Source organism: Salvelinus sp. IW2-2015, linkage group LG15 (assembly GCF_002910315.2).
Source record: "Salvelinus sp. IW2-2015 linkage group LG15, ASM291031v2, whole genome shotgun sequence".
Classification (NCBI taxonomy): Eukaryota; Metazoa; Chordata; class Actinopteri; order Salmoniformes; family Salmonidae; genus Salvelinus; species Salvelinus sp. IW2-2015.
In genome coordinates, this window is record NC_036855.1 from 21562844 (window position 1) to 21589263 (window position 26420).

General features: G+C 44.4%; 2 protein-coding genes across 4 annotated transcripts in view; one reads left to right on the forward strand and one right to left on the reverse strand.

Annotated features, from left to right (window-relative positions):
• Window positions 1-6681, forward strand: part of LOC111975141 (protein dispatched homolog 3-like) — a 16871-nt gene extending 10190 nt beyond the window's left edge. For all 3 annotated transcript variants that reach the window (XM_024003332.2, XM_024003331.2, XM_024003330.2), the window contains exons 11-21: window positions 1257-1406; window positions 1538-1674; window positions 1778-1938; window positions 2032-2162; window positions 2297-2472; window positions 2571-2697; window positions 2795-2940; window positions 3055-3214; window positions 3377-3490; window positions 3729-3901; window positions 4141-6681. In XM_024003332.2, coding sequence (XP_023859100.1) covers window positions 1257-1406; window positions 1538-1674; window positions 1778-1938; window positions 2032-2162; window positions 2297-2472; window positions 2571-2697; window positions 2795-2940; window positions 3055-3214; window positions 3377-3490; window positions 3729-3901; window positions 4141-4491 — 1826 coding nt within the window. In that variant the 3' untranslated portion in view covers window positions 4492-6681. The remainder of the gene's footprint in view (window positions 1-1256; window positions 1407-1537; window positions 1675-1777; window positions 1939-2031; window positions 2163-2296; window positions 2473-2570; window positions 2698-2794; window positions 2941-3054; window positions 3215-3376; window positions 3491-3728; window positions 3902-4140) is intronic.
• An 8746-nt stretch (window positions 6682-15427) lies between these two features.
• Window positions 15428-26420, reverse strand: part of LOC111973946 (bone morphogenetic protein 1) — a 65150-nt gene continuing 54157 nt past the window's right edge. Inside the window, exons 9-20 of the mRNA XM_024001398.2 lie at window positions 21863-21965; window positions 21600-21716; window positions 20515-20660; window positions 20168-20363; window positions 19709-19834; window positions 18818-18978; window positions 18409-18589; window positions 18117-18242; window positions 17556-17683; window positions 16895-17108; window positions 16517-16767; window positions 15428-15649 (exon numbers count right to left, since the gene is read on the reverse strand). Coding sequence (XP_023857166.1) covers window positions 15515-15649; window positions 16517-16767; window positions 16895-17108; window positions 17556-17683; window positions 18117-18242; window positions 18409-18589; window positions 18818-18978; window positions 19709-19834; window positions 20168-20363; window positions 20515-20660; window positions 21600-21716; window positions 21863-21965 — 1884 coding nt within the window. The 3' untranslated portion in view covers window positions 15428-15514. The remainder of the gene's footprint in view (window positions 15650-16516; window positions 16768-16894; window positions 17109-17555; window positions 17684-18116; window positions 18243-18408; window positions 18590-18817; window positions 18979-19708; window positions 19835-20167; window positions 20364-20514; window positions 20661-21599; window positions 21717-21862; window positions 21966-26420) is intronic.

Sequence of the window (26420 nt, forward strand, 5' to 3'; positions counted from 1 at the left end):
GTTCAGAAATGCCTCCAAAATATCCGGAGCAATTGCAGAGAGCCACATCAAATAACAGAAATACTCATCATAAACTTTGATGAAAGATACATGTTTTACATAGAATTAAAGATACACTTGTTCTTAATGCAACCGCTGTGTCAGATTTAAAAAAACTTTACGGAAAAAGCACAGCATGCAATAATCTGAGACGGCGCTCAGATATAAATAACATTTCTCCGCCATGTTGGAGTCAACAGAAATACGAAATTACATCATAAATATTCCCTTACCTTTGATGATCTTCATCAGAATGCACTCCCAGGAATCCTAGTTCCACAATAAATTGTTGTTTTGTTTGATAATGTCAATTATTTATGTCCAAGTAGCTACTTTTGTAGCGCGTTTAGTACACATTTCCAAATGCTCGTGCAAGTCCCGCATAACGTCGGACGAAAACTTCAAAAAGTTATATCACAGGTCGAATAAACTTGTCAAACTAAGTAGAGAATCAATCTTCAGGATGTTGTTATCATATATATCCAATAACATTCCAACCGGAGCATTCCTTCGTGTCTGTAGAAGTTATGGAACGCAAGGCGATATCATGTGGAACGCGCATGACCAGGAACTGGCAATCTGCCAGACCACTGACTCATRCCCCTCTCATCRGGCCCCACAACACAGCATAAACTTAATTCAATGTTCTACAGACTGTTGACATCTAGTGGAAGGCGTAGGAAGTGCAAACAAATCCATATCTTCCTGGGATTTGAATAGGCGATGAGTTMAACATTAACCAGCCTCAGAATTTCCACTTCCTGTTTGGAAGTTTGCCTGCCATATGAGTTCTGTTATACTCACAGACATAATTCAAACAGTTCAAACTTCAGAGTGTTTTCTATCCAATAGTAATAATACTATGCATATATTAGCATCTCGGACAGAGTAGGAGGCAGTTCAATTTGGGCACGCTATTCATCAAAGTGAAAATGCTGCCCCCTATCACTAAAAAGTTAAAGCCAAATGAAACTCCCCAGTCCTGCAACTGTCTGGCTGTAAATGTCTTTAAGCAACATTTCAATTCATTTTAGACTGGGATATTAATTTACAGTCGACTCTTGGTAAGAGCTGACTCCATTGCATTATTATTCTTGCTATGGGTATTTGCATATTCCAGTTCAGTGCTCACATTTACAACACTCCCAGGACATTGCATATACAAGGATAATAAGCTCTGCCAATCATTTAGCATTGAATCGAAATGTCCCCTGCAGGTCTGTTCATGGAGAAACCTCATCTTCTGCACAGCCCTACCCATACTACCCCCTCCGTGGCTTGGTTTCACCCCCATGAACATACCAAAAGCACTTCAAACTCAACTCTACGGAGCCCAATCACACCAAGCACTTCCTCCTACACAACAGGTACTGGATAGTATGTTAACATATCAAAATAGGATCCACATGAATATATCCCTGGCAATGTTCTGTCAATGTTTGAATGTGTGCCTCTATTAATCTACTGTGTATACTACTAATGTATCTTTTCATGACAGGGCCTCTGCTGACCGTGTATGTCTCTAAGCTGGATTTAGGCGCTTCTATCACTCTGTACCGCTTCTCTCTGAATACTAGCATGCCCTCGCCTTGGAAAAGCCTCAGTCCTAGGAATGGAGAAGTTCCATCTTTTCAGGTTAGATGACCCCAAAATGAAAATGCGGTATTACTGGGTTATGATCAAATATCTAACTTCTGATAATCAGCTTCATCATATAACTTCTGGTGTCTCTAAACAGGCTTACGTTGAACCTCACAGCAACTTCAGCACCCACATGACTGTGTGTGTGTCCCACCCCAGCCCTCGCTGGATGATCACTTCCCAGTCATGTGACCCGCGCCACGGCTGGAAGTCAGAGTTCAGCTTCTATGTGGCATCGGCTGAGCAGCAGCACAGCAGGTAAAAGGAATGACGAGGGACAGATGGAGGAATAGAGAACAGTCAAGCTGTTTGTGGTCAAACTGTTAACACAGCTGTCCTTGTGCCTCCTAGGAGGCTGTATTTTGCCCAGCACAAGCTTAGTCCTCATCCAAGCCGAGTGTGTGCAGAACCACCTGGTTGTGTGATCAGCTCCGGGCCTGACGGACCCACACGGGGCTACTTCTACACACCGCTCCCCACAGGTAAGAGCGGGAGAACATCTGGAGCCAGAAGACATCAGGGAACTGCATGAATACTGAAATAAGAGTGTACTATGAATTGTTGCTTATAAATGTGATGGAGTCACCTTTTTCCTAATTTGTACCTTGTTTCAAAGATTCCACCTCAACGAAAAGGTCCAGGACCTCCGGTTTTAACCCCTGTAGTGGAGGTGGCTGTGGCCAGCCAGCAGTCCGTCCTCTGGTTGACACTGGTGCCATGGTGTTTGTGGTGTTTGGAATACTGGGAGTCAACCGCACCCAACGCACAGACAACCACGTCATTGGGGACATGGTGAGGGGCCAACTGCGAGACAATAAAGATATGAAGGTGTAATTTAATAATCAATACTGTTTTAGTGGTATTCATTTGCTTTAAAATTCTCTCCAAAGGGCAGTGTGATATTGGATCCAAACTTTGATATCTTCCAAGAGATTGGTCATCTCTGCCATATCTGTAAAGTCATCAGTGCTAATAAACAGCTTGTGAAGCCGGGAGGAGCCCAATGTCTACCCTCCGGTACAAACTGCACAGGCACAGTTTAACACATATAACAGCACACATACACAAACCARGTTTGATAGGAGTTATGTATTCTCTCTCTCCCTCTCTTCAGGCAACAAACTTTCTTTTATCCTGCCCTTACTCCACCCAGACTGCCACTCACTCCCTGAGCCCAACCTGTTGCCAGGCCAGCTGTCCCATGGGGCCGTGGGGACACACGGTGGCAGAGTGCGCTGGCTCTCCATGGCCTTTGAGTCTGTGAGTGCTAGCCACTGTTGTACTTGGTGTATACTACCACCTATAATGTAGCGATATGGCCCTGATCTGTGCCTGTAACTGAGCACATGTATTTTTCATCTGTCTGTTCCTAAGACCACCTACAAGGGGAAATCCTCTTTCCAGACTCGCTCAGACTTCCTCCAATGGGAGACCTTCCTACAAGAGCAGCTCTCAGCTCTCCCAGAGTCCTCTGCTCTACGGAGAGGTTTCCAGACCTGTGAGCACTGGAAGCAGATCTTTATGGAAATCATAGGCAAGTGGAAAAGCCGGAGGACATGTTCAATACCCAGGGCACAATCAAATCTTTTGACTGCCTGTCGGGCAGCTAATAAATATATGTAAAAGATTATTATTTCAGCCCTTCTGGGAATGTAACTTTCCTGTGCTGACTGACTCCATCCTGGGTTATATGTAGGTGTGGAGAGCGCCCTCTGCAGTCTGCTCCTGTCCCTGGCCATCTGTGTGGCAGCTGTGTCTGTTTTCACTGCCCATATGCTTCTGCTGCTGCCAATACTGCTCACCATTATGGGTAAGACACTGCTGTCAAGCCTTTATTTTTATCAGGATGGCCCATTGTGAATAGACTGCAGAGAAAGGTCTCCAATAATTAGATACAATGCAATATTGATGTGTCATTGGGTATAATGTAAGAGGCAGTCATTAACTGTTGTAATGTACATACTGTATGTTCTGTGGTTTTAGCCGTGGGAGGATTAGGGGGTCATCTGTCTGTCAGTATGTGACTGTGATCTCTTGACCATATGCAGGGGTCATCTGTCTGGTGGTGGCCATCATGTACTGGCTGGGCTGGGAGTTGGGTGCCGTGGAGGCCATCTCTCTGTCCATCSTAGTGGGCTCCTCAGTGGACTACTGCCTGCACCTGGTGGAGGGCTACCTGCTGGCTGGGGAGACCTTACCAGCCACACCAGAACACACTATGGTACGTTCAACACAATCTGATATGCATCTATTATTGGCACATGAGGAATTGAATTTACATATTGTATATTCTACTGTTAGATAGCCAAACTTGGTAAATTAAGGATTTGCCTTGAGTATATTCTGTTTACTTAAAAGTCACTCTGTGACGAATGCCACCGGGTTTAATGGAATAAGCCTGAGGGTTATAATGCATAAAGAGAAAAGACTCTCAAACAGAAAATCTGTTTGTATTCTCAGGATCTATCAGCTAAAAGGCAGAGACGGACCCTAGACGCAGTGAACCACGTAGGAGTTGCCATAGTGTCCAGTGCTGTCACCACAGTCATTTCAACCATCCCTCTCTTCTTCTGTGTCATCGTGCCTTTTGCTAAATTTGGTCAGATCGTGGCCATAAACACAGTAGTGTCCATCTTGTTCACCCTGACTGTGACAGCAGCCATGTTAGCCACCATGGGCCCTGCCAACTTCCACAGGCCTCCCGGTGCCGTGCTGAAGGCCAGCCTGGCAGTACTGGGCACCACAGCCTTTGGCGTTGCCCTGTGCTGGGCAACTAGGACCAGTCCCTGGCACACAGTAGTCACCATGTGACCACAAAAACTCAACCACTACTGTTACCTCTGTAAGCAGAACTAAGAGGCTTGGTCTAAACCTCAGTTTAGTATTGTTCTATACATGCAGCTGGAAGGATTCAGATAAGTAAAAGCATCTTGTTTGAGTAGACCATTCTTGATGTGGATAAAGTTGAATATTTTTTTTACCAAAAGAACAGAATGTGATCTCTTGAGAATAAATAGTCTGCAGAATAGGCTTTGGTTTCTGTGGATGCAGCCTACTGCTCACAGGAGATTACAGTGTTGATTTAAATACTGGTTGGGTCCACGTTGTTCTTTTGTCCACATTACTCTGTTCCTGAGAATATTTATTTTTTCTGAAAATTACTGGCTTCTCTGACCTGCTGTTAGCACTAACCTCATCTCTGATGGTTGGAAACCACACTTTGAGGTCCAAGAAGACAGGTGTTGAATCAACAAAAAAATATGAATCATTGTCATGCACTCCCTTATTCCAGTGATAAGCCTATCACTCACATCACACCTCTTCACTTGTCTGATTGTTCAGAAGAGAACGTTGCGAGTCAAAAGATTATTCAAGACAAGGCCAGTGTAAATTGGGAAGATTGTAAAAACTGGGATAAAAGGTGCTTTACTTTACTGGCCTCACTCTTGTCCAGTCTACATGTGTAGATCTTAGATGTAGTGTGAGATATCCCATCGGTACTTGGTRACCTCCCTGACCAAGGAAGGCCCTTCTCCCTGATTGCTCAGTTTGGCCGGGCGGCCAGCTCTAGGAAGTCTTGGTGGTTTCAAACTTCTTCCATTTAAGAATGATGGAGGCCACTGTCTTCTTGGGGACCTTCAATGCTGTAGGCATTTTTTGGTACCCTTCCCCAGATCTGTGCCTCGACACAATCCTGTCGACCTCATGGCTTGGTTTTTGCTCTGACATGCACTGTCAACTGTGGGACCTTTATATAGATGGGTGTGTGCCTTTCCAAATAATGTCCAATCAATTGAATTTACCACAGGTGGACTCCAATCAAGTTGATCATCTCAAGGATGATCAATGGAAACAAGATGCACCTGAGCTCAATGTTAAGTCTCATAGCAAAGGGTCTGAATACTTATGTAAATAAGGTATTTCTGTTTTTTTATTTTCAATAACCTGTTTTTGCTTTGTCATTATTGGGTATTGTATGTAGATTGATGAGGAAAACAATTTAATCAATTTTGGAATAAGGCTGTAACATAACAGAATGTGGAAAAAGTCAAGGGGTCTGAATATTTTCCGAATGCACTGTACTGTATGCTGCTAATAACACACACACTTGAGAAATGTTTTCCTTCTCCTGAGGCTACCTACTAACACACTCCTTGAGTGCTGTAACATTCGGTGGAAATAGAGCAGTGATTTGAGGAGCATTTCGAGGAACGGATATTGCAATTCAATGAACAACAATTGCAATTCCACAAACAATGCCACAGACAGGAGTAACTCAACTTTAACATCTGATAAGGAAATGAAGGACTAACCACACATACCTGAAAAAAATGCTAAGAAAAATGCTAGCCCTCTCATTATGGTTCAAATGTACTGTACATTTCTCTCTAAGGCCTAGATTCAATCAGATCAACGATAGCGGACACCCTGATGTTTTGGAGGTGTGTGAGGTCGAACTGCATACACTGCCCCATTCGCATAAAAGGTCAGAATGAGAAAGTGTAGGCTATATATAAATAATTACGCTCAAATTGACAAATCATTAAACTAAATAATGAGAATTTCTATCATCCTAATCGAGGTGTAGATTAGGCCTACATCTCACGTTCCAGTGTTCGAACTTGTAAACAAGACTGCATGGGATTTCTGTTAATGTGACTTTGTGCAGCCAATGACAATGTCTGCTTTACATATAATGCACTGTCAAGACAACAGCTATGCAGAGTCTGCAAAAGCAGATCTGATTGAATAGACCCCGAAGCTATACTGTGGTATCTTCATGCACTTCAGACTGTAAATTGTAAACCTACAAAAATTTGAATTATGTACTGTGGTGAAGGTATCAATTCTATGGCACAGTCAGTGCTTAATTTGAGCCGATTCCTGCCCTTGATTTTTTCGTTGTGGAACTTATTTGCCAGGATCTGGTACCTCTCATCGCATTACTTTTTTTCTTCTTCACTGTAATGTAAAAATTTGAATAAAAGCAATCACAGTTAATTCGAGTTGCCTTTGTAATTCTAATGCCCCCTAAAAAACGTATTGTAAAAACGTAGATTTTCAGCCCTTGCCTGATATTCTAAGAATTAATTTGCGTTGGGAGGACCGGGTTTATAGTTTGCGCAACATTGTAGCCTAGGGAACAACACGTTGCTGTGGTGTGAGATAAGCATGCCGGTAGCCTCTCTCACAGAACTAGAATGAGATTCACGTTATATTATCTCCGGTGGCGATTTGGGAGATGCAGGTAAAAAAATGTGGGTTGCATGCCAGCAAAGCCACTACACAACACAACACAAAACTAAACGATACATTAATTGCACTATAACAGTGACAAACGGTGCCCACAAACTGTTAGGGCCTACATAAAGCTGTCCCAACACCTTACCACTGCTACACCTTGCAATCAGCAGACCCTTGTCTGGCAGCGAAACCGTTCATTCAGCAACATTTTACTGCCTTGACAAAAACATAGCTGATATGGCTGACTTGCTTAAACAATGTGGTTTCTACTGACAATTGAGATGTCCAAACTATGGCATAAAGGGACAAGTGGATAAGAGGCAATCTGTAATTTCGATTAATACTCAATTAGTATTTGGTAGCATTGCCTTTAAATTGTTTAACTTGGGTCAAATGTTTCGGATAGCTTTCCACAAGCCATTTTGCCACAACTTTGGAAGTATGCTTGGGGTCATTGTTCATTTGGAAGACCCACTTGCGACCAAACTTTAACTTCCTGACTGATGTCTGATGTTAAAGCTTGGTCACAAATGGGTCTTCCAAATGGACAATGACCCCAAGCATACTTCCAAAGTTGTGGCAAAATGGCTTAAGGACACAAAGTCAAGGTATTGGAGTGGCCATCCCAAAGCCCTGACCTCAATCCTATAGAAAATTTGTGGGCAGAACTGAAAAAGCGTGTGCGAGCAAGGAGGTCTACAAACCTGACTCAGTTACACCAGCTCTGTCAGGAGGAATGGGCCAAAATTCACCCAACTTATTGTGGGAAGCTTGTGGAAGGCTACCTGAAACGTTTGAACCAAGTTAAACAATTTAAAGGCAATGCTACCAAATACTAATTGAGTGTATGTAAACTTCTGACCCACTGGGAATGTGATGAAAGAAATAAAAGCTGCAATAAATCTTGTCTCTACTATTATTCTGACATTTCACATTCTTAAAATAAAGTGGTGATCCTAACTGACCTAAGACAGGGACTTTTTACTAGGATTAAATGTCAGGAATTGTCAGGAATAACTGAGTTTAAATGTATATGTAAACTTCTGACTTCCACTGTATTCTATTCTACTGTATTTCAGTCAATGCCACTCTGACATTGCTCATCCTAATATGTATATATTTCTTTATTCCACTTTTAGATTTGTGTGTATTATTAGATATTACTGCACTGTTAGACTTAAGAACACAATTTTGCTACACCCGCTAAATATGTGACCATGGGAAATGACAGTATGTGGTCTTTTTTTTTTTTTTTTAACTAGGCAAGACAGTTAAGATGACGCTGGGCCAATTGTGCTCCGCCCTATGGGACTCCCAATCGCGGCCAGATGTGATGCAGCCTGGATTTGAACCAATGACTGCAGTGAAGCCTCTTGCTGTCACTAAGATGTAGTGCCTTAGACCGCTACGCCACTCGGGAGCCTAAAAATCTTTGCTACTACTTTACAGATCCACCAAAGATTTGTATAACTAACCCATATAGACCAGAGCCAGTCGTTTACAATGAGAGCAAATGAATCATAGTGGGCAGAACAATAAAAGACATGGGCAGAACCAACAGCAGCTAGCGAGATCCTATTGGCGCGTTCTAGCAGTTATTTGCATATTTCTGTTAGGGAACGCATACTTTGTGAAATACACGTGTGCAATAAATCAATTCGCCTTTGCGCTTCTTCTAAACAACGCAATTTTTGGAAACMTTGGCAAAGTGTAAATCTACAAAACGTTGTCCACTCTGTTTGTTACAGATTATAGTTTTGGAAACAGAAAAATGTATTGAGATTAAATACTTTATCGAGGAGAAAATGTGCAGGATGTCGGTCAAAATGCATCTCGCTCCATGTTCTTCCACTGCCGGCCAGTGGCCTTCCTCTCATCACCATATTTGGTGAGTGGAAAAGCCAAACGGATGCTTCACATTTTTATGCTACATCCAGTGAAATATCTGTCTCGTTGTTCTTGCGCATGCACGCCATTTATTTATGGCCTAATAATGACGTAATTTAAAAATGAATTACCTTTTAATGTGGCTTGAGCATAACTAATTAGGAATAGCCATTGATTAGGCCTACATTAATTGATGCGTCTTGCTGACAAATGTACCTTTTTTGTAGCCTGAAAAGTTTGGACACCTGAAATGGGGCTGAAACTGTCCGGGAAAAATGGGATGGTCACTAACACACTATTTACTCAACTAGGCTACAATGCGTCTCACCATGAACTTCAAATAGGCCTACCAGTAGCCCCTGGTGTAGTGGTAAAAAAAATGGTGGGTAAACTCTGATTGTGGTAAATAAAAGTAACGCCCCCTATACTTTTAATGCAAAATGTGGTAAAACAGCGTTAACTTGCTTTTACTCTCCACTAGACCTATCCTCTCAGCCAAGGCAATTTTACACATGAACACACGCAGGACAGGTAGCCAACATTCAATAGAATATGAGTTGAATCAAAACATGTTTTACACCCTAGTTCATGAGTTGTCCATAATTCATGAGTTAATGCTAGGCGTGTTCACAGATCATGTGATATAAATAGTACCTTACATTAATGACATTTACGACAGTGTTATTTGTCATTGAGCATTTGACAATTGAATTAGGACACATTCGTATTTAAACCCTGTACCAACTATGGATCTTGGCGATCTCGGAGAATGCACTGTAAAAGTGTATCTATTCATACGTAACATTTCATTAGGCCTATGTTTCGCCGTGAAACAGTTCTCATGGTCACACAAATCCCAAATAATGTAGGCCTGTACCATTGCAAAATCGAATGCTTCTAACCAACCGAACTTTAAAACCTCGTCTAACCGAAAGAGTTACCTTATAGGCCTACTGTCGTTAACGCGTACTTGTTGGATGGATTGGATACGCATTTGGCTTTAGAATAGTTATCTAGTGATATTGTCGACCATCATCAGCTGATCAAGGAAAGAAAACAAATATTGATAAAAAAAAACAATAAAGCTAAATAAATGGTCTACTACTGGCCAAGTATGGCACGAAGAATAACAGTACCCTCGCACACCTGGAAAAAAGCAATGAGCGCTCTAAACAACTGACTGACAAAAGCAAACAATGATAAATCTAATGCATTGAAATAAAGGCATAGGTTATTTTTTGTCAAGGACGCATGGAAAACAAATAGCGACAATTAGGAAGTACAGAGGAAAATCTATGCATAAAGAGCTCAGTTGAGGCTGAAATTCAACACTACTGAGTGTAGTGCTCCACATAGAAATACATGGCTTAATCCATAACAGAGAAGTGGGGGTGTTCGTTTCATTTAGAAGCTTTTATTTTCATATTTACCAATGTAAAACATACACTATATATACAAAAGTATGGTGGATTCGGCTATTTCAGCCACACCTGTTGCTGGCAGGTGTATAAAATCGAGCACACAGCCATGCAATCTCTATAGACAAACATTGCAGTAGAATGGCCTTACTGAAGAGCTCAGTGACTTTCAATCGCACCTTCATAGTAAGCCACCTTTCCAACAAGTCAGTTGATTAAATTTCTGCCCTGCTAGAGCTGCCCCAGTCAACTATAAGTGCTGTTATTGTGAAGTGGAAACATCTAGGAGAAACAAGGCTCAGCCTCAAAGTGATAGGCCACACAAGCTCACAGAACGGGACCGCCGAGTGCTGAAGCACATAAAAAGTGTCTGTCCTCGGGTTGTAACACTCACTACAGAGTTCCAAACTCCCTCTGGAAGCAACGTCAGCACAAGAACTGTTCGTCGGGAGCTTCATGAAATTGGTTTCCATGGTCGAGCAGCTGCACACAAGCCTAAGATCAACACGTGCAATGCCAAGCGTCGGCTGGAGTGTTGTAAAGCTCACTGCCACTGGACTTTGGAGCAATGGAAACACATTCTCTGGAGTGATGAACCACGCTTCACCATCTGGCAGTCCGACAGACTAATCTGGGTTTGGTGGATGCCAGAACACTACCTGCCCCAATGCATAGTGCCAACTGTAAAGTTTGGTGGAGCAGGAATAATGTTTTTTCATGGTTTGGGCTACAGCATACAATTACATTCTAGACGATTCTGTGCTTCCACATTTGTGGCAACAGTTAGGGGGAGGCCATTTCCTTTTTCAGCATGACAATGCCCTCCCTCGTGCACAAACCGAGGTTCATGCAGAAATGGTTTGTCAAGATCAGTGTGGAAGAACTTGACTGGCCTGCACAGAGCCCTGACCTCAACCCCATCAAACACCTTTGGGATGAATTGGAAGCCGACTGCGAGCCAGGCCTAATCAGTACCCAACCTTACTAATGCTCTTGTGGCTGAATGGAAGCAAGTCCCATCAGCAATGTTCCAACATCTAGTGGAAAGCCTTCCCAGAAGAGTGGAGGCTGTTATAGCAGCAAAGGGGGGACCAACTCCATATTAATGCCCATGATTTTGGAATGAGTTGTTCGACGAGCAGGTGTCCACATACTTTTGGTCATGTAGTGTATTTACCACTACATTTTAAAGAATGGTTAAATTAGCATTTTTTTTAAAGCCCCCCCTAAAGTTTGACTTCTGTTGCATTTAGGGGAGCTAACGTCTCATTCAGGGGAGCTTGGGACTGTAAGTTTATATCTAGAAAACGATGATTCTGAGATAATTGGCTTTAAAGTTCCAAACCCTCATTGGTTTATCAACATGAATTGGGGTTATTTAGAGTATTATATAGCTAGAGACCATTTAACAAAACAAGGCTATGTCTATAACTCAAATTTGACAAAAATGCAGATAGAGCCTTATAGTCAAAAACTCTCGAAATTGCCTACCAAAATGTTGGAAATTATGAGCAGAAACATTTCCAAATTCGGCCAAAAAAACCATTCTGCAGTCTTTGACTGTAGACTACAGTGTATTTTCTATATTTGCGGGTTAGGGTCGGGTGCGGGCCTCAGATTGTCACTTAATCATATAGTCTAGCGGTTACGGAGGCATTAGGCTATTAGCAATTGTGGGAGGGTGTGAGTGAACGAACAGCTAGACCGCACACCACTAGTCTATGCCATGAGGCGAATGACCATTATTGCTTAAATAATGTTTTTTAAGTTAGCCTACATGATGAATCTGTAACTGGATTAAGGACTCTAATCAATCCACATTGCGGAAATTTCAGCTTTCCAGCGTGATTCAATTTTACAGGCAATGTTCCGCATTTAGTGGCGACTGCATTCACTGTAAATGTTCCACATGTCTGCTCAATCGGAATTGACCTTAATCGGAATTGACCTTATGTCTATTGCGGAATCTGTAACACTTCAGTACATTATGTGTGTAGACCTGTTGCTGTAAGTGTTAAATAAAGAAGTTATGAGAGATGGAGGAAGAAAAAAAGTGGTTATTTTAATTCCCTTAATTTCAAACTGATATAGGTTTATGTTGCATATAACCATCTAAGGTTCTAAGGCACACATTTCAACTGCACATCTAATGCACTACCCACTTACTCTATCTGAGGAATTTATAGATGTTCTTGAAGGGCAAACATCCAAAAGAGATGTTATTTCACTGTTATTTTGATTGTTTTTGATTGCAAGTAGACTACTGCTCTTAACTACGGCTCACGTTTTTAGAATCACACTTGTGTGTGTCATTGTCCTTGGTTTGCAGGCCGTGCCACCGATTTTGCTTGGTAACACCATATCTCAGGGGAGCAGAGATACTAAGAGAGATGTCACAATCAGTTTAGTGTGACGCTCAGTGAATTCGAGTGTCACACTAAGCCGATTGTGACAGCTTGGACATGTCTTCTCCTCTGGTGACAGTTAATAATTAATGACAAATCGCTCGTGCGCTATTCATTTTTCATGTAAATCATTAGGCAAACAAAGAACTGTTATTGACATAGATATCCACAAGCCACCTACTGTCTGATGACTAGTGTCTCTATTCAATCCGCATCGGGGAAGTTCAGCTTTACAGCGCGATTAAAATTTAAAGACAATGTTCCCGCTTTAGCGGAGGCTGCATTCACGGTAAACGCTGCATATGTCGGCTCAATCTGAAATTACCTTTACATTTCTATTGCAGATCTGTAAAGCGATTCAATAGAGCCCTAAAGCACACAGCACCCTGACAGCTTATATTCAACATTGTTTTGTACCTTTATTTAACTAGGCAAGTCAGTTAAGAACAAATTCGTATTTACAATGATGGCCTATCCCGGCCAACGCTGGGCCAATTGTGCGTCTCCCTATGGGACTCCCAATCACGGTCGGGTGTGATACAGCCTGGATTCGAACCAGGGACTGTAGTGACACACTGAATTGCAGTGCCTTAGACCGTTGCACCACTTGCGAGCTCAATATGGAATATGATTAGATGTCTGTGCTTATATATTCTACTAGAGCTGTATGAGACAAGCTGATGTGATCATTTCATAATTTGTAATTACTGTCCATCAACCATGCCAGAGAATATAATATTTAGTTAATTAAATGATTCCAAGAATAATTGCTTTTTAATTTTACTGAACAGAACCATGTATTTCCTGCTGAGCAAGAAAAAATAATACAGAAATACTTTTCATTTTAGCAGATTTAAAATGCACAAAGACAGGCTATGCTATTTGTTACTGTTAGATGTACAGATTTGGTTTCCAGTGAGCACAGCTAGTGTGAGCTCACAGTCTATTTGGTGCCACCCTGAGGATTATTGCTTGATAACATTATCACTCATGCAACATGAATAATAAGGCAGTATTGTACAGAGCAAAACAGTGGCTGAACCATTATGTCAGAGGTCACTGGATATGTTCACAGGTCATCATTATTACAGATATGTTGAAACCAAATATAGCCTGAAACTCAAACTAAACCCAGGCAATCATTTCAGAAGATTAAATGTCTAGCCTTTTTGGGGGGCTAAGAGTGTGTGATTGAATAACTGAAAATGCTTGGTCTTCATTGGTTTGTGGAGCTTGGCAGTCTCAGACCAATGTGCTTCAGGCTATTAGAAAATAATCAGTTCTGACTCCTGTGGAAGTATTCTCTCTCTACAGTGCCCAGGACTCTCACCTAACCAGCACATGCTAAACACAGACAGCTGAAAAGAGAAAAGGAACATATGACAGCATACAAACACACATAGCACTTACTTTGTTATCACAAGCACATCTATTGGTTTTTACAAATCCAACCATGCTAAACATCTGCATTGATTGGTTATAAAGGCAAAGACATTAAGTGACACAGCTGGCATTGTCAGTCAAATGAAAAATAACCTGAAAATAGAGTGGGATAACAGTAATTGACATGTATTCAACATCAGTCTTGCTGCAAAATACCAACACTTTCATACTAGCATGGACTTCTGCAGTGCTCCACCATAAACAGATGATTATATTGTGCAATGTGTTGCTATGACAATGACTACTCAGACTTGCCAGCACCCAGAGCCTTCTATTACAATAAAGGAGGCTCTGGCTTGCACCTGGAGATTGTACTATTTATGGAGAGTTTTAGTCTAGTGGGAGAAAATCCTGCACATTAAAACTGTAGATCAACACTGAAACAGAAACCATATCTTTATTCCCCAATGTTACAGGGTACAAACAGCTCTCCAGCACGCCTGAGAAACTAAATGGAGCAATGAAAAAATAATCAGGGAATAAAAGTGATTTGCATTAAAATGCATAAAAAATAAGTGAACTTGCATTTGACAAAATCTCATTAGTTCATGATTTGGGACAATTCACTGTAAAGTGCTTACTGATTTGAGTTGAGGAAAGCATGTCACTTCCCTTTGAATAATCATACTCATTACAATTACACAGAGGTACAGCAATAGCCCCTCAATGGGCAAGCAATTACCAACCAGAAGACATGGGTCACATTTAATTTATTAGATAACTGCTTCCTTAATTTCCTTGTTAATGGTAATAATGAGAATCCTGTACTGGTTGCCAGGACAATTCCAATTACACTTGCAATCCTCTGACATACAGTATCAAAACCTCAAGTCAAAGGTATTCCTCTAATCCTCTTAAGGATTGGAATCCTTGAACAATAGGGATGGGGATGTGAGGAGAGGAGCTCTAGTATTCCGGAGGAGTGCGGCCGGGAGGTTGGGGTTGGCTAATCCCTCTGGAACTCCCTCCGGTCTCCTCCTCTTCTCCTTCTTCCCCCCTGGCATGGTGGGCTGGCCTGACAAAAGCAGGGATCTGTCCAGCTGATGCCTGCCTTCCTACAGGTCCTGAGAATCCACTGTTGTTCATTTAGCTCTCATTAGGAGGCATTTGTTTTTAAAATAAAATAAAAAATAAAAATACCTGGGGGTAGATAAACTTTCCCCCTGAATCCGCCTAAACCGAATATCCACCCACCCGCCCCAATCATAACCATAAAAAAGGTAAAAACAAGGTCTACTGCAGAATGGCTTTACTCCTCACAGTCTGTCGGGAGCTGGGGCCCCTGGGAACTGAGGTGCGGTTGGTGGTCTTGCGGCTGTTCTGTCGTTTCTGAATGATCTTGGTGGCCGAAGGTTTCCGAGTGTCAGGCTGGCGCCTCCCCTGGGGGCCCCTCCGCTTGCCCCTCTTCCCCACCCGGCCCTTTCCGGCCCCCGCTGGTCACTTGCGCGAGTGCAGTGTGTCCTGGAACTTAGTGCTGGTGTAGCGGACATGGAAGCCTTTCTTGTTGATGGTGTCGTCAGAGCGGAACTTGATTACAATGGAGTCGCCGGCAGAGTAGATCTCCTCGGGAGGCTGGGGGAACAGAGGAAAAAAACACACAGATTGAGTTAACGGCTGTCGGTTTCTGGCACTCTGACTGCACTTCAATTAAAACCAAATGATATCTCATAGATACAGACTGAAGGGACTGTAGCGTAAGGGAGGGGGAGGGCTGTTGGAGTGAACAACTTATTCTCCAATAAAACCCATAATGAGCTTTCCACCTTACTTTACAGTCTCAGTTTGCAGTTTAGTCCAACATGTCTAAAAAGGACTTGATGTAGGAAGTGGTCATTTTGGTACTGTGAGCATTATGTGCCCTCCAGCTCCTGCTAGAACTGATTTACAGTACCAGGCATCAGTCAAGTAGCTAGAGAGACAGGCTTATTATTAAGTATGTTAAATGAAATCAAGGTTGTTCCATGGCCTATGGAGCTAACGTTTCAACTCCCCAGTGGCCTCATTGTTCCAGCTACCCCCCACCCGCTGTAGCCTCAGCACTGGCTGATTCATTCTCAGTGCTGGAGACCATGATAGCCTATCACAAGCCAGCCAGGGCCCGCTCTTATTGAGCTCAGCTGCTACTGAAGCAATATTGTCCAACCCAGAGGAACACATCAACTTTAACAAAGTGATTAAAGCTGGAGAGCGGAGTGGAAATCTTCACAACCTTGGGGCCATTCTTTAACGCTCAAACACAGACACACAGTATAAAAGGTTATTCGACTGCAGAGGTAATTTTACACTGCCTCTGAAAGTGTTGTTTTAACACAGCTGCAGTTGTTCAATAAAACTAGACCTGAACGAGAGAAAAATTATATTATAACAGTATACTGTTGGTGCTAAAAATTATTTTGGGCAGAAAAAGTCTTTCAATAATGAGGTTATCAGTGAGTTTACCCCAGAGCCACAGTAACGTCCTAGCCTTGGGGACTTGGTGTCAGCACCATCGAAGAGCTCCATGTAGTCGTAGCCACAGTCAGCCTCCTCCTCGATTTCAAAGGTCTGGAAGATGAGCTCCACCCCATAGCCTTTCTCAGCCGCAATCACCCACTGGCAGTCAGATGCACCGGGGTAGTTATTGTCGCCAAATTGAGCATGGGAGTACAGGTCTTTGGTCTTGACCTCAGCCTTGAGACGACCTCCACACTCTGGAGATAAAAAAACACCATAGACATCATTTAGAAGGAACTAACCAATGACAATTTATGAGAAACCACTGCAGTATTTCTATTCACAAAGTGGGCTAGAGTCTAAGTTGTGTTGGCGGTAATATACCTGCTGTGTGGGAGGCCTCGAAGCCCTTCTTCTGAACAGAGTTATCAGAGAAGAAGCGGATGAACATCTTGTTGGCACTGGACATGATGGGAGGAGGCTTCTTGGTGCCACAGAAGCGACCCAGACTGGGGGCTTTGCCGTCGCGCCCGTCGTAGATCTCAATGTGGTCGTAGGCACACTCTAGATGGGCCTCCATGTCAATTTCATTGAAGGCCTGAGACAAAGCATGAGGGGAGAGAAATAAGGTTGTAGGTATACAGCCTGTTTTACAAAAGCTAGAAGAGCTGAGTATGAAATATAATGGTTCCCTATCAGGGTAATAACCTTAAAAAACCAATTGGAATAAAGAGCATAGACACATGCAATCACTTTTCATTGGCTAAGCCAAGTTAACCATATTCAAAAAGCTGAGATATGTACAGTCTGCCATGGATTAAGACAAACAGTATGATTGTGACAGAAGGGGGAGACATTTGTGGTTAGGGGATTGTTTCAATCAAGCAGAGGTTGTGGTGCTCAGTACAGTACAGTGCAAAGTCCTCAATGGTTTCCACAGTTCACCCAAACCCCCCTTCCCACAAACACATGCATACCCATACCTACACACACACATGCAATCTGTATGTTAAGACTGTAGAGAGAGTTGGAGGGGGACACATACGATTTTGATGCGATGGCCTGCGGTGGTGGAGAGTGCCCAGGTGCATGCCTTCTTGCTGGGGTATTTATCTGGCCAATTGGGGCTTGTTATAGTGCCAGTCACACTGTTCACAACGTGATCACAGCCGGCTGCAAAAATACATCCACAAGATCAACATTGCTCCCCTGTATCATAACTGCTCCACACAGGCCAATGTTCAAACTCCACTCAGGAGCTGCACTGTGGTACTTGGCACAAGGGAGTGTGTACTTGCTCACCTCCAATCATTGCAATAGGAAGGCATCCACTGGAGGCTGTTTAGGGGAGGATAGCTTATAATAATGTCTGGAACGGAGCCAATGGAATGGCATCAAACACATGGAAACCATGTGACTGATGCAGTTGATACCATTCCACTTATTCCACTCCATCCATTATCTCCCCAATTAAGGTGCCACCAACCTCCTGTGAAGTCATCCCCCTAAAAATAACCTCCAGAGCTCCAACCCGCATAAAATACATAAACCCAGAATCAATGTGCCAGTGGGTCTCAGTTTCAGTGTGCAGGTGGCCGATCGGTACCTTCTTTGCAGTCGTGTTTGTTCTCGTGCAGCACAAAGCCACTGCGGCACTGACAGCTGTAGCTTCCGAAGGTGTTGACACACTCGTGTTGGCAGCCTCCATTCTCCTTTGAGCACTCGTCTTTGTCTGGGGACATAAAGGGACACTACCTTCGTGAACGTTTCTCCCACACTACCACCCTGCCATTAGCACTCAAACACACTTGTGGGGTCGAATTGATTAACCTTCACTCATACACACAGAAACAGACTCTTGGAGGGAAAGACACACACACACATTGCCAAAGGCTCACCTGAGAAGAACTGAGCTTTGAATCCCTTCTTGGAGACGGTGTTGTCTGACTTAAACTCAATGCGCATGTTGTTGTACTGAGAGGTGATGGCCTCAGGTTTCTCTGCTCCACAGAATTTCCCATGTAGCCTTGAGTCTGCTGAGAGCCCACTGCGCACCTCCACATAGTCATATTTACACACCTATACAGAGAAGCATCAGGTCATTACAACATGAAACATTTGGGAATGCAATTACAATTTGTACACAAATACGATGCACAGGAATATATACTATTACAAAGTACAATATAAGGACAACTTTCTGTACTCTATGACAGACAGGAGGACAGATCCATGATGACACCATTAAGGCCCATGTAGATAGAACAAACCCAACCCGTGCCCAGTCATAATAACCCCGGTGCTCACGTCATTGCCCTCCGTCTCAAAGACGTCAAAGAGCAGGGTGATGCGGTACTGTGTGGGCGCCACCAGCTGCCAGATACAGTTCTTGTTGGGGGGGTACTCTCTAGGCCAGCCTGGACTGGTGATGGAGCCGTTCAGTTTGGTGATGAAACCTCCACATGCAGCTACACACACAGACAGATGTCCATATGAGAGAAGACCAGGACAATGGTTAAGATGTGCCTAAACTTCACATGGTTATAAGGATAAAATGGTGTATATAAAAAGGTGTATCAATGACAATTTGTGCAAAACATCTATCTATATTGGTGGGATTTTATATGTATGTCACCCAAAAAGGTTAAGCTGGGTATTATTTAACCATTGAGGATTATTTTCTAACAGACAACCTGCTATATTTTTACCAAAAGCTTAAACATGCAGAAATGTATGTCACCCAAAAGGGCTAAGTTGGATAATTTTTCAATGTTTGAAGAACATGTCATAGCAGGCCTCCTCCTCTAGAGGCAGACAGTGGTCAGGTTTGGAAAACGAAAAGGTAAAACAAACCCCTGCATCAGCAGCACTTCTGTCTGTTTCTAATTTACAGATGATGGTCGAATTAGTCAGGATGTTTTCAACACTTGCTTTGGGCTCTGATTACCTGTGAAGTTGGAGTTGATTTTTGGTAGGGTGAGGGCAACAAATACAACCCCATTGGGTGGCAAAAAATCCAAATGACGAACTGTTGAGTACACACATCTCTGGAGGTATTTTTTCTAGCTACTGTATGTGGGGCAAATGGTGTATTTGGGGTGCAGTGACTAAAGAACAGCACTGAACTGCATTACTGTGTGACCTGCAGGAGAGGAGGCATTATTGAGCAGGCTCTGGTCAGTATTCTGCTGTACTCACCCTCACAGCTGCGCTTGTCGGCAGCCAGCTCGTAGCCCGGGTCACAGGCACACTTGTAGCTGCCCAGTGTGTTGACACAGCGTTGCTCACAGCGACCATTGTCTGGCTTGGAGCACTCGTCCATCTCTACAACCACCACAACAACAACAGGTTAGCGCCCTTTACATGGCCTCACAACTCACCAGCCTACAAGTGCACCCCTCCAAAACTAAACCAAAGATAAACATTAAAAGGTCACAAATGATGAATGATGAAATTGTCTGTCCTGAATTATATATAATTTAACACAACCAATCATGACAGAATGATCAAATTACTCAAAATGTCACCTTGTAATGACATGATGCTGAGATATTCATTACTATGAAACTTAGGCTGGTAATTTCTACAAGGGCATATGCCATCAGCAATGACTCTCTGGGTGTTTATTTATACAGTACAAAACCCTTGAGATCTGACCTTTGAAAAAGTTGGCAGCGAAGCCAGCCTTATTGACAGAGCCATCAGACAGAAACTTCATCCAGAGCTGGTTGGAACTGGTCTTAATGTCATCTGGCTTGTCGTAACCACAGAAGCGTCCCACCAGTGGGCTGTTCTCGGAGTTCCCATCCCTCACCTCCAGGTAGTCATAGGCACAGCTGTCATGCCTCTCAATCTAAGGAAGGGATGGGTAAAAGGGACAAGGTTAGAACTTCCAAGTCATTTTCATTCCTCATACACAAAGGTTGCAGAGGATAATGATGTAGTGGTATGTAAAAATGTGATAAAGGGGGTGAAAGGAACAAGTAGAGGCCTGTATCTCTTACCTCAAAGGATTGGAAGGTCAGGCCGACGTGGTAGCCCTGAGACACACTGATCTTCCATATGCACACCTTGTTGGGCCGATAGTCGTCTGGGTAGTTAGGAGACTGGATCTGTCCGTTATCCTTCTTCACCTCCCCTCCACAGATGGCTGAATGGCAGAGAACATGCAGTGACGTCATTGCTATCTATCATCATCACCACCACATTTCTTTCAATGGGTTTTGTTTGATGGATTTCATAATGTGGATTAAATTAAATGGTTCCTATATTCAATACACCATGCTCTACAGCAGGGGGGGGGGGGGGGTAAAGTACGGCCCAAGGGCCATAGCCGGCTCGTCAGGCACTTCAATTTACCACTTTTTTCATGGTATACAATTGTTAGTTACAATCTTGTCGCATCGCTGCAACTTCCGTACGGACTCGGGAGAGGAGAAGGTTGAGAGCCATGCGTCCTCCAAAACACGACCCAGCCAAGCCGCACTGCTTCTTGACACAATGCCCGCTTAACCTGGGAGCCAGCCGCACCAATGTGTCGAAGGAAACATCGTACACCTGGCGACCTTGTCAGCGTGCATGCACCCGGAACGCCACAGGAGTCACTAAAGCGCGATGGGACAAGGAAATCTCAGCCTGCCAAACCCTCTCCTAACCCGGACGACGCTGGGCCAATTGTGCGCCGCCTCATGGGTCTCCCAGTCACGGCCAGCTGTGACACAGCCTGGGATCGAACCCGGGTCTGTAGTGACGCCTCAAGCACTGCGATGCAGTACCTTAGACCCCTGCGCCACTCAGGAGGCCCCCGCAAATTGATTTTAACAAACAATTGGTCCCCCAAAAAATGCGACCCACCGTTGAATTTCAAAGTTTGCCCAACCCTGCTTTACAGTCTGGATACAATGTTACAATGAGCCATGCTGATGTGCTGATGTGCTGGATACATCAGCATGGAGGCAGCCAGACCTGGGGATTTTACAGAATCACTGAGCTGCTTTCAGGCATGTTGTTCAATCTGTGACCCATGTGGCCAGTCAGTCAGCTGAGCTGTGTTGTTATGGGGTTGCTGGGGATTGGGCTCTGGCCTTACCTTCATACACAGCGGAGAAGCCCTTCCCCACCCAGTTACTGCTGCTGCGGAACTCGATCCACAAACGGCTGTCGGTGGAGATGATTGGTTCAGGCAGCTTATCCCCACAGAAACGACCTGGAACACACACACACACACCAGACCACCTTATTACACTCAGAACGACCTTTTTGTCCAGACACCCTTGTGTTACATTTAAGTTTATTTTCAGCATCACTTTACCATAGTGTATGTATGGGACTAAGACATTCTTAAATCCTAACCTTTCAGAGGGGCTTTCCTGGAGTATCCATCTCTGATCTCAACATGGTCATACCAACACAGGTGACTCCTGTACAGATCCATGGAGGTGAAGTTCAGAATGATCTTTAAAACCAAGAGAGCATGATGATTACTGACCAAATACAGTCCAAACAGTTTCAACATGAGAAGAAAACAAAAATCCAGTGCTGACTTTAAAATGGAGATTTTCTAAAATTATATCATCCTAAGAAAAAGTTATGAATATAACTACTGTTCCCTGAAGGAGGGAATGAGGTATAACATACTGTGGGGAGTCAACAACCAATCATATTCACCTGAAGAAAATTGAAATCACACCCAACGGGCCAATGAATGCCGAGCCCGCCCTCGGAAGCCCTACCTTCCTGGCAATAATACTCGCATTAATTTCCTCAATTCAGTACTGCTCTTCAGTGATCCCAAACCCCCTGACGGCATGTGGCCAAAATATGTTATACCTCGTTCCCGCCTTCAGTGAACTGTAGTTATATTCGTAACTGTACCTTCCCTTTCAGTCGGTCACTCTGTATAATATTCTATGGGGACATACAATCACGCCCCAAGCCAGCTCAGAGGGTACCAAACTAGCAGGCCCACATCTCCAAAAAGGGGTTACAGAAGTCCCCTTTTTCCCTAATACTTACGGGAGAAGCCTGAACAGAGCCCAATATATGGAACCTGAACTTACTACAAATTGGCCATGCGCACTGACACGCTGCCACTGCAGACGAAGTCCATAGACCCCATGGTTCCAATAATAATACTTACCATGCCATCCTGAAATGTCAGTACTCGTGCAAGAAACCGCAAGTCCAAAACAACAGAACACCTGTCGTGACTTGGTAAAGCGCACAGGCGTGCTGCATAGCATCAACCAGATGAACCATGGCAGCCTGAGGCTCAAACCCACAGCAAACCTGCAGTAACCTTGAAACTGTGTACTCGCTGCTGCCATGGCAGACCAAGGCTCAAATCCACAGGAAACTGTGGTAACCATGATAATGCCCTCTTTACGCACTGCCGCACCCTAAGGCTCAAACCCATAGGGAACTGTGGTAACACGGATAAATGGGCAACCTGCGCACTGCATAACACCCACTCCCGGACCCAGCCATAAGAACACTATGAGCCACACTGGGACAGTTACATCCATATGATAAAAGCTCAAAAAAGTTTGTGGGGAATGCCCATGAAGCCACCACACCCCTAGTGGAGTGAGCACACACATACCGCTAGGCAACCCTTGTCCGTTACTGTCACATGCCAGGGAGATAGCCTCCACAGTCCAATGAGAAAGACGTTGCTTAAAAAGCACCCTATCCAGAGCTGGATTAGCAAAACAGACAAAAAGATGGTCACAAACATGGATATCCTTGATCCTATCCATCCATATAAGTGAGTAAAGCGTGCACCGGACACAGGCCATGCAACCTCCGTTGTTTACTGGAAACAAACTTAGGTTAAAAAAAGGAACAGCTCTAAAGCCAGGAACCTGTAAGACATAGGCATAACCTAGGAAGTAAAAGCTGCATTAGGACATAACATCACTTTGAAGTCGCTAAGCGCAAACTCCAAACAGGAAGGGTGTACTGATAGCGCGTGGAGATTCCCAACGCGCTTGGCAGGTGGCAAGGCCATGAACAGGGCAGTCTTGTAGGAAATTACCTTCAGGTCCACAGACTCCAATGGTTCAAAGGGAGGCTCAAACAGTGTGTCCAGGACCAACACCAGGTCCCAGGTCGGTGCCATAGGCTTAGACACTGGTCTGAGCCACAGCATGCCTTTCAGGAACCACACCACTAGAGGATGAGACCCCGGGGTAGAGCAGTCAATCCCTACATAACACGCCGAGATGGCAGCCATATAAACCTTCAATATGGACAATGAAAGGCCCTGCTCAAAAAGCTCTTGCAAGAACATCAAAATGTCCACCAAAGAGCTTTGAAAAGGAGAACTCCATCAACATGACATCAACACTCAAACGCGCACCACTTATATATGTATATAACCCTCTCGTAGGGCGCATGCACCGACTGTAGGGTTTTAATCACGTTTGAGGGTAAACCCGTAGCTGTCAAATTCAACTTTTCAAGGGCAAAACCCACATCTGTGGTTGTGGGTGCCAAACTCTCTGTCCCGACGACATGGAACCCTCCACGGGTCACCGCCCTACAGGCGGATGATCTCCGGGAACCAGGGTTATCTTGGCCAATGGGGAGCCACCAGAATCAACAATAGACCCTGCTTACGGACCCTCTCCATGGTGGCCTGAATCATGTCCACCGGAGGAAACGCATAGAGCAGGGTCCGAGGTCACTGATATGCCAAAGCATCCATTCCCAACCGAGTGCCCAGATCCCTCATTGAGAAGAACAGACAACAATGCGCGTTTTCTCGCATTGCGTAAAGATCTACGTCAGCCCTGCCGAACCGGTCCCATATCTGGACAACCACCGGGGGGTGCAGTCTCCCCTCCGTAGAGATAGGACCCTCCCCCCCTGGAAAGTAGATCCGCACCTACATTGAGAGACCTGGGAAGATATGTCGTCCTGAGTGACAGGAAATSCACACTGCTCCATACGAGCAGATAATGGGCCAGGTTTTGCCTGTTGATGTATTCCACCGCTGTCCAGTTGTCGGACCTTACCAACACATGCTGGGCCTCCAACATTGGAAAGAAACGCCTCAGCGCTAGCAAAACAGTCAGTAGCTCTAGGTAATTGATATGGAGCGCCCTTTGCGCTGTTGATCAAATCCCTCTTTCCGAGTACCCCTTCCACAGCGCTCCCCATTCCAGTAAGTTATCACCCACTGGGACACTACCTGACCAATGAGAACCCCCTTCCACAGCAGTCGTGGGTCCCTCCAAGGAGTCAACGCCCTTAGGCTCGACTGGGATACCTTGAGCAACCGAAGGCAGTGGTGAGATGCATCCAGATGCGTAGCAATTACCCAGTGCTGAAACAGACACATCAACAGAAGTCCTAGAAGCACCACAGCTATCAGAGGGCATCAAACCCAATAACCAAAAGACACAAGCGAAAACAGTGCCCCAGCTGAAACCATGCCAGAAGAGCATATTGAGAACAGAGTCCAGACGAGACCCAGTAACTGAATGCGCTGAGCCAGAGTCAAACAACTTTTTTTGTGATTCCCTGTGAACCCCAGAGACTGAATATGGGAAACCAGCGTGGCAGTGTGGAGCTCCACCTGTTCGCTCGACTCCGCTACGACCAGCCAATACTCTGATCCCTGTCCCCGCATCAGTGCCAAAGCCACCTCCACCACCATATAAAAGGTGCAGGACAAAAGGGAAAGCCCGAAAGGCAGGACCAGAAACTCGTAAGCCACACCCTTAAAATGAAACCTCAGAAACGTTCTATAGGGAGTATGTATACACATTAAAAAAAGATGAATCCTTCAGGATGTGAACCAATCGCTGGGACTCACCGACTGCAATAGCTGGCAAAGTGTGAGCATTTTAAACTTGCAAACCTTGAGGTTCTTATTTAAAACACGCAAGTCCAGGATGGAATGCAATGTTCCATCGCTCTTGGGAACTAACAAGCACCGGGCTATACCAACCGCTCTGTACTTCTGACACGGAGACCACCCGAATAGCCTGCTTTTGAAGGAGAGAGTAAATCTCCTCTCTCAAGACAGGCGTTAGGACCTTGTGGACTATTGATGTAATGATGCATCGAAAAGGAGGAGGACGCATGGGCGAACTGCAGACCGTACCCTCTCGTCACTGTCCTCATCACCCATGGTGAAACTGCACATGCCCACCACTGGACGGAGCATGCTGCCAGTCTCCCATACATTATCTCCTGAAGGGGCAAAGCACCAGCTTGAGGACTGGGATAATTTGTTTTTTCTGCAATGCTTGTTCTCATATCCAACACTCTTGACAACTGTGTGTGAATGTGGGTAAGGAAATGTGTTTATTATGCCCACACCTGGACGATACCGTACTTTCGATACCCCTGAACACAGAGGAACCGTGGGTAAAAGCAATGTGCTTTCGTGGTACCGAAGTTCTGATACCGAGCCCAACTGGGTTTGGGGACTTCGGCAACTAGTAACTTGCCCCCATTGATCGAGCCACTTTGGAGCACTGCTACCACCGTAAATGCTTGGGGAGGAGGGCCCCCGAGAACACTTCCATTCCCCCAGCCTCCAGCTAGTGTCGCGAGGTCTGCTTTTGCACCCATACCGCGGAAGAATCCACTTTCACCCCACTCTCCTTCGACCCAGCCAAGAGTCCGTGCCAAGACATCCACCGCCGCCCAGAAGCACAAAGACGGTCAAAAACAGACATCGAAGCCGCCCCTGGCCCAGGGAAACCTGCCTCTGGCCTGGACACTTTCCTTCACTCCTCAGGAACTGCCGAGCCTCGTGGGAAAAGGACTCGAAGAGCTGTGTCCTGTTTTTGTTTCTCCTCGAAATATGACTGTAAGGACTCCACAGCCGAGCCAAACAAAATTGTTGGCGAAACTGGCTCATCCAAATACATCACCATCCACCAATATTTTACCC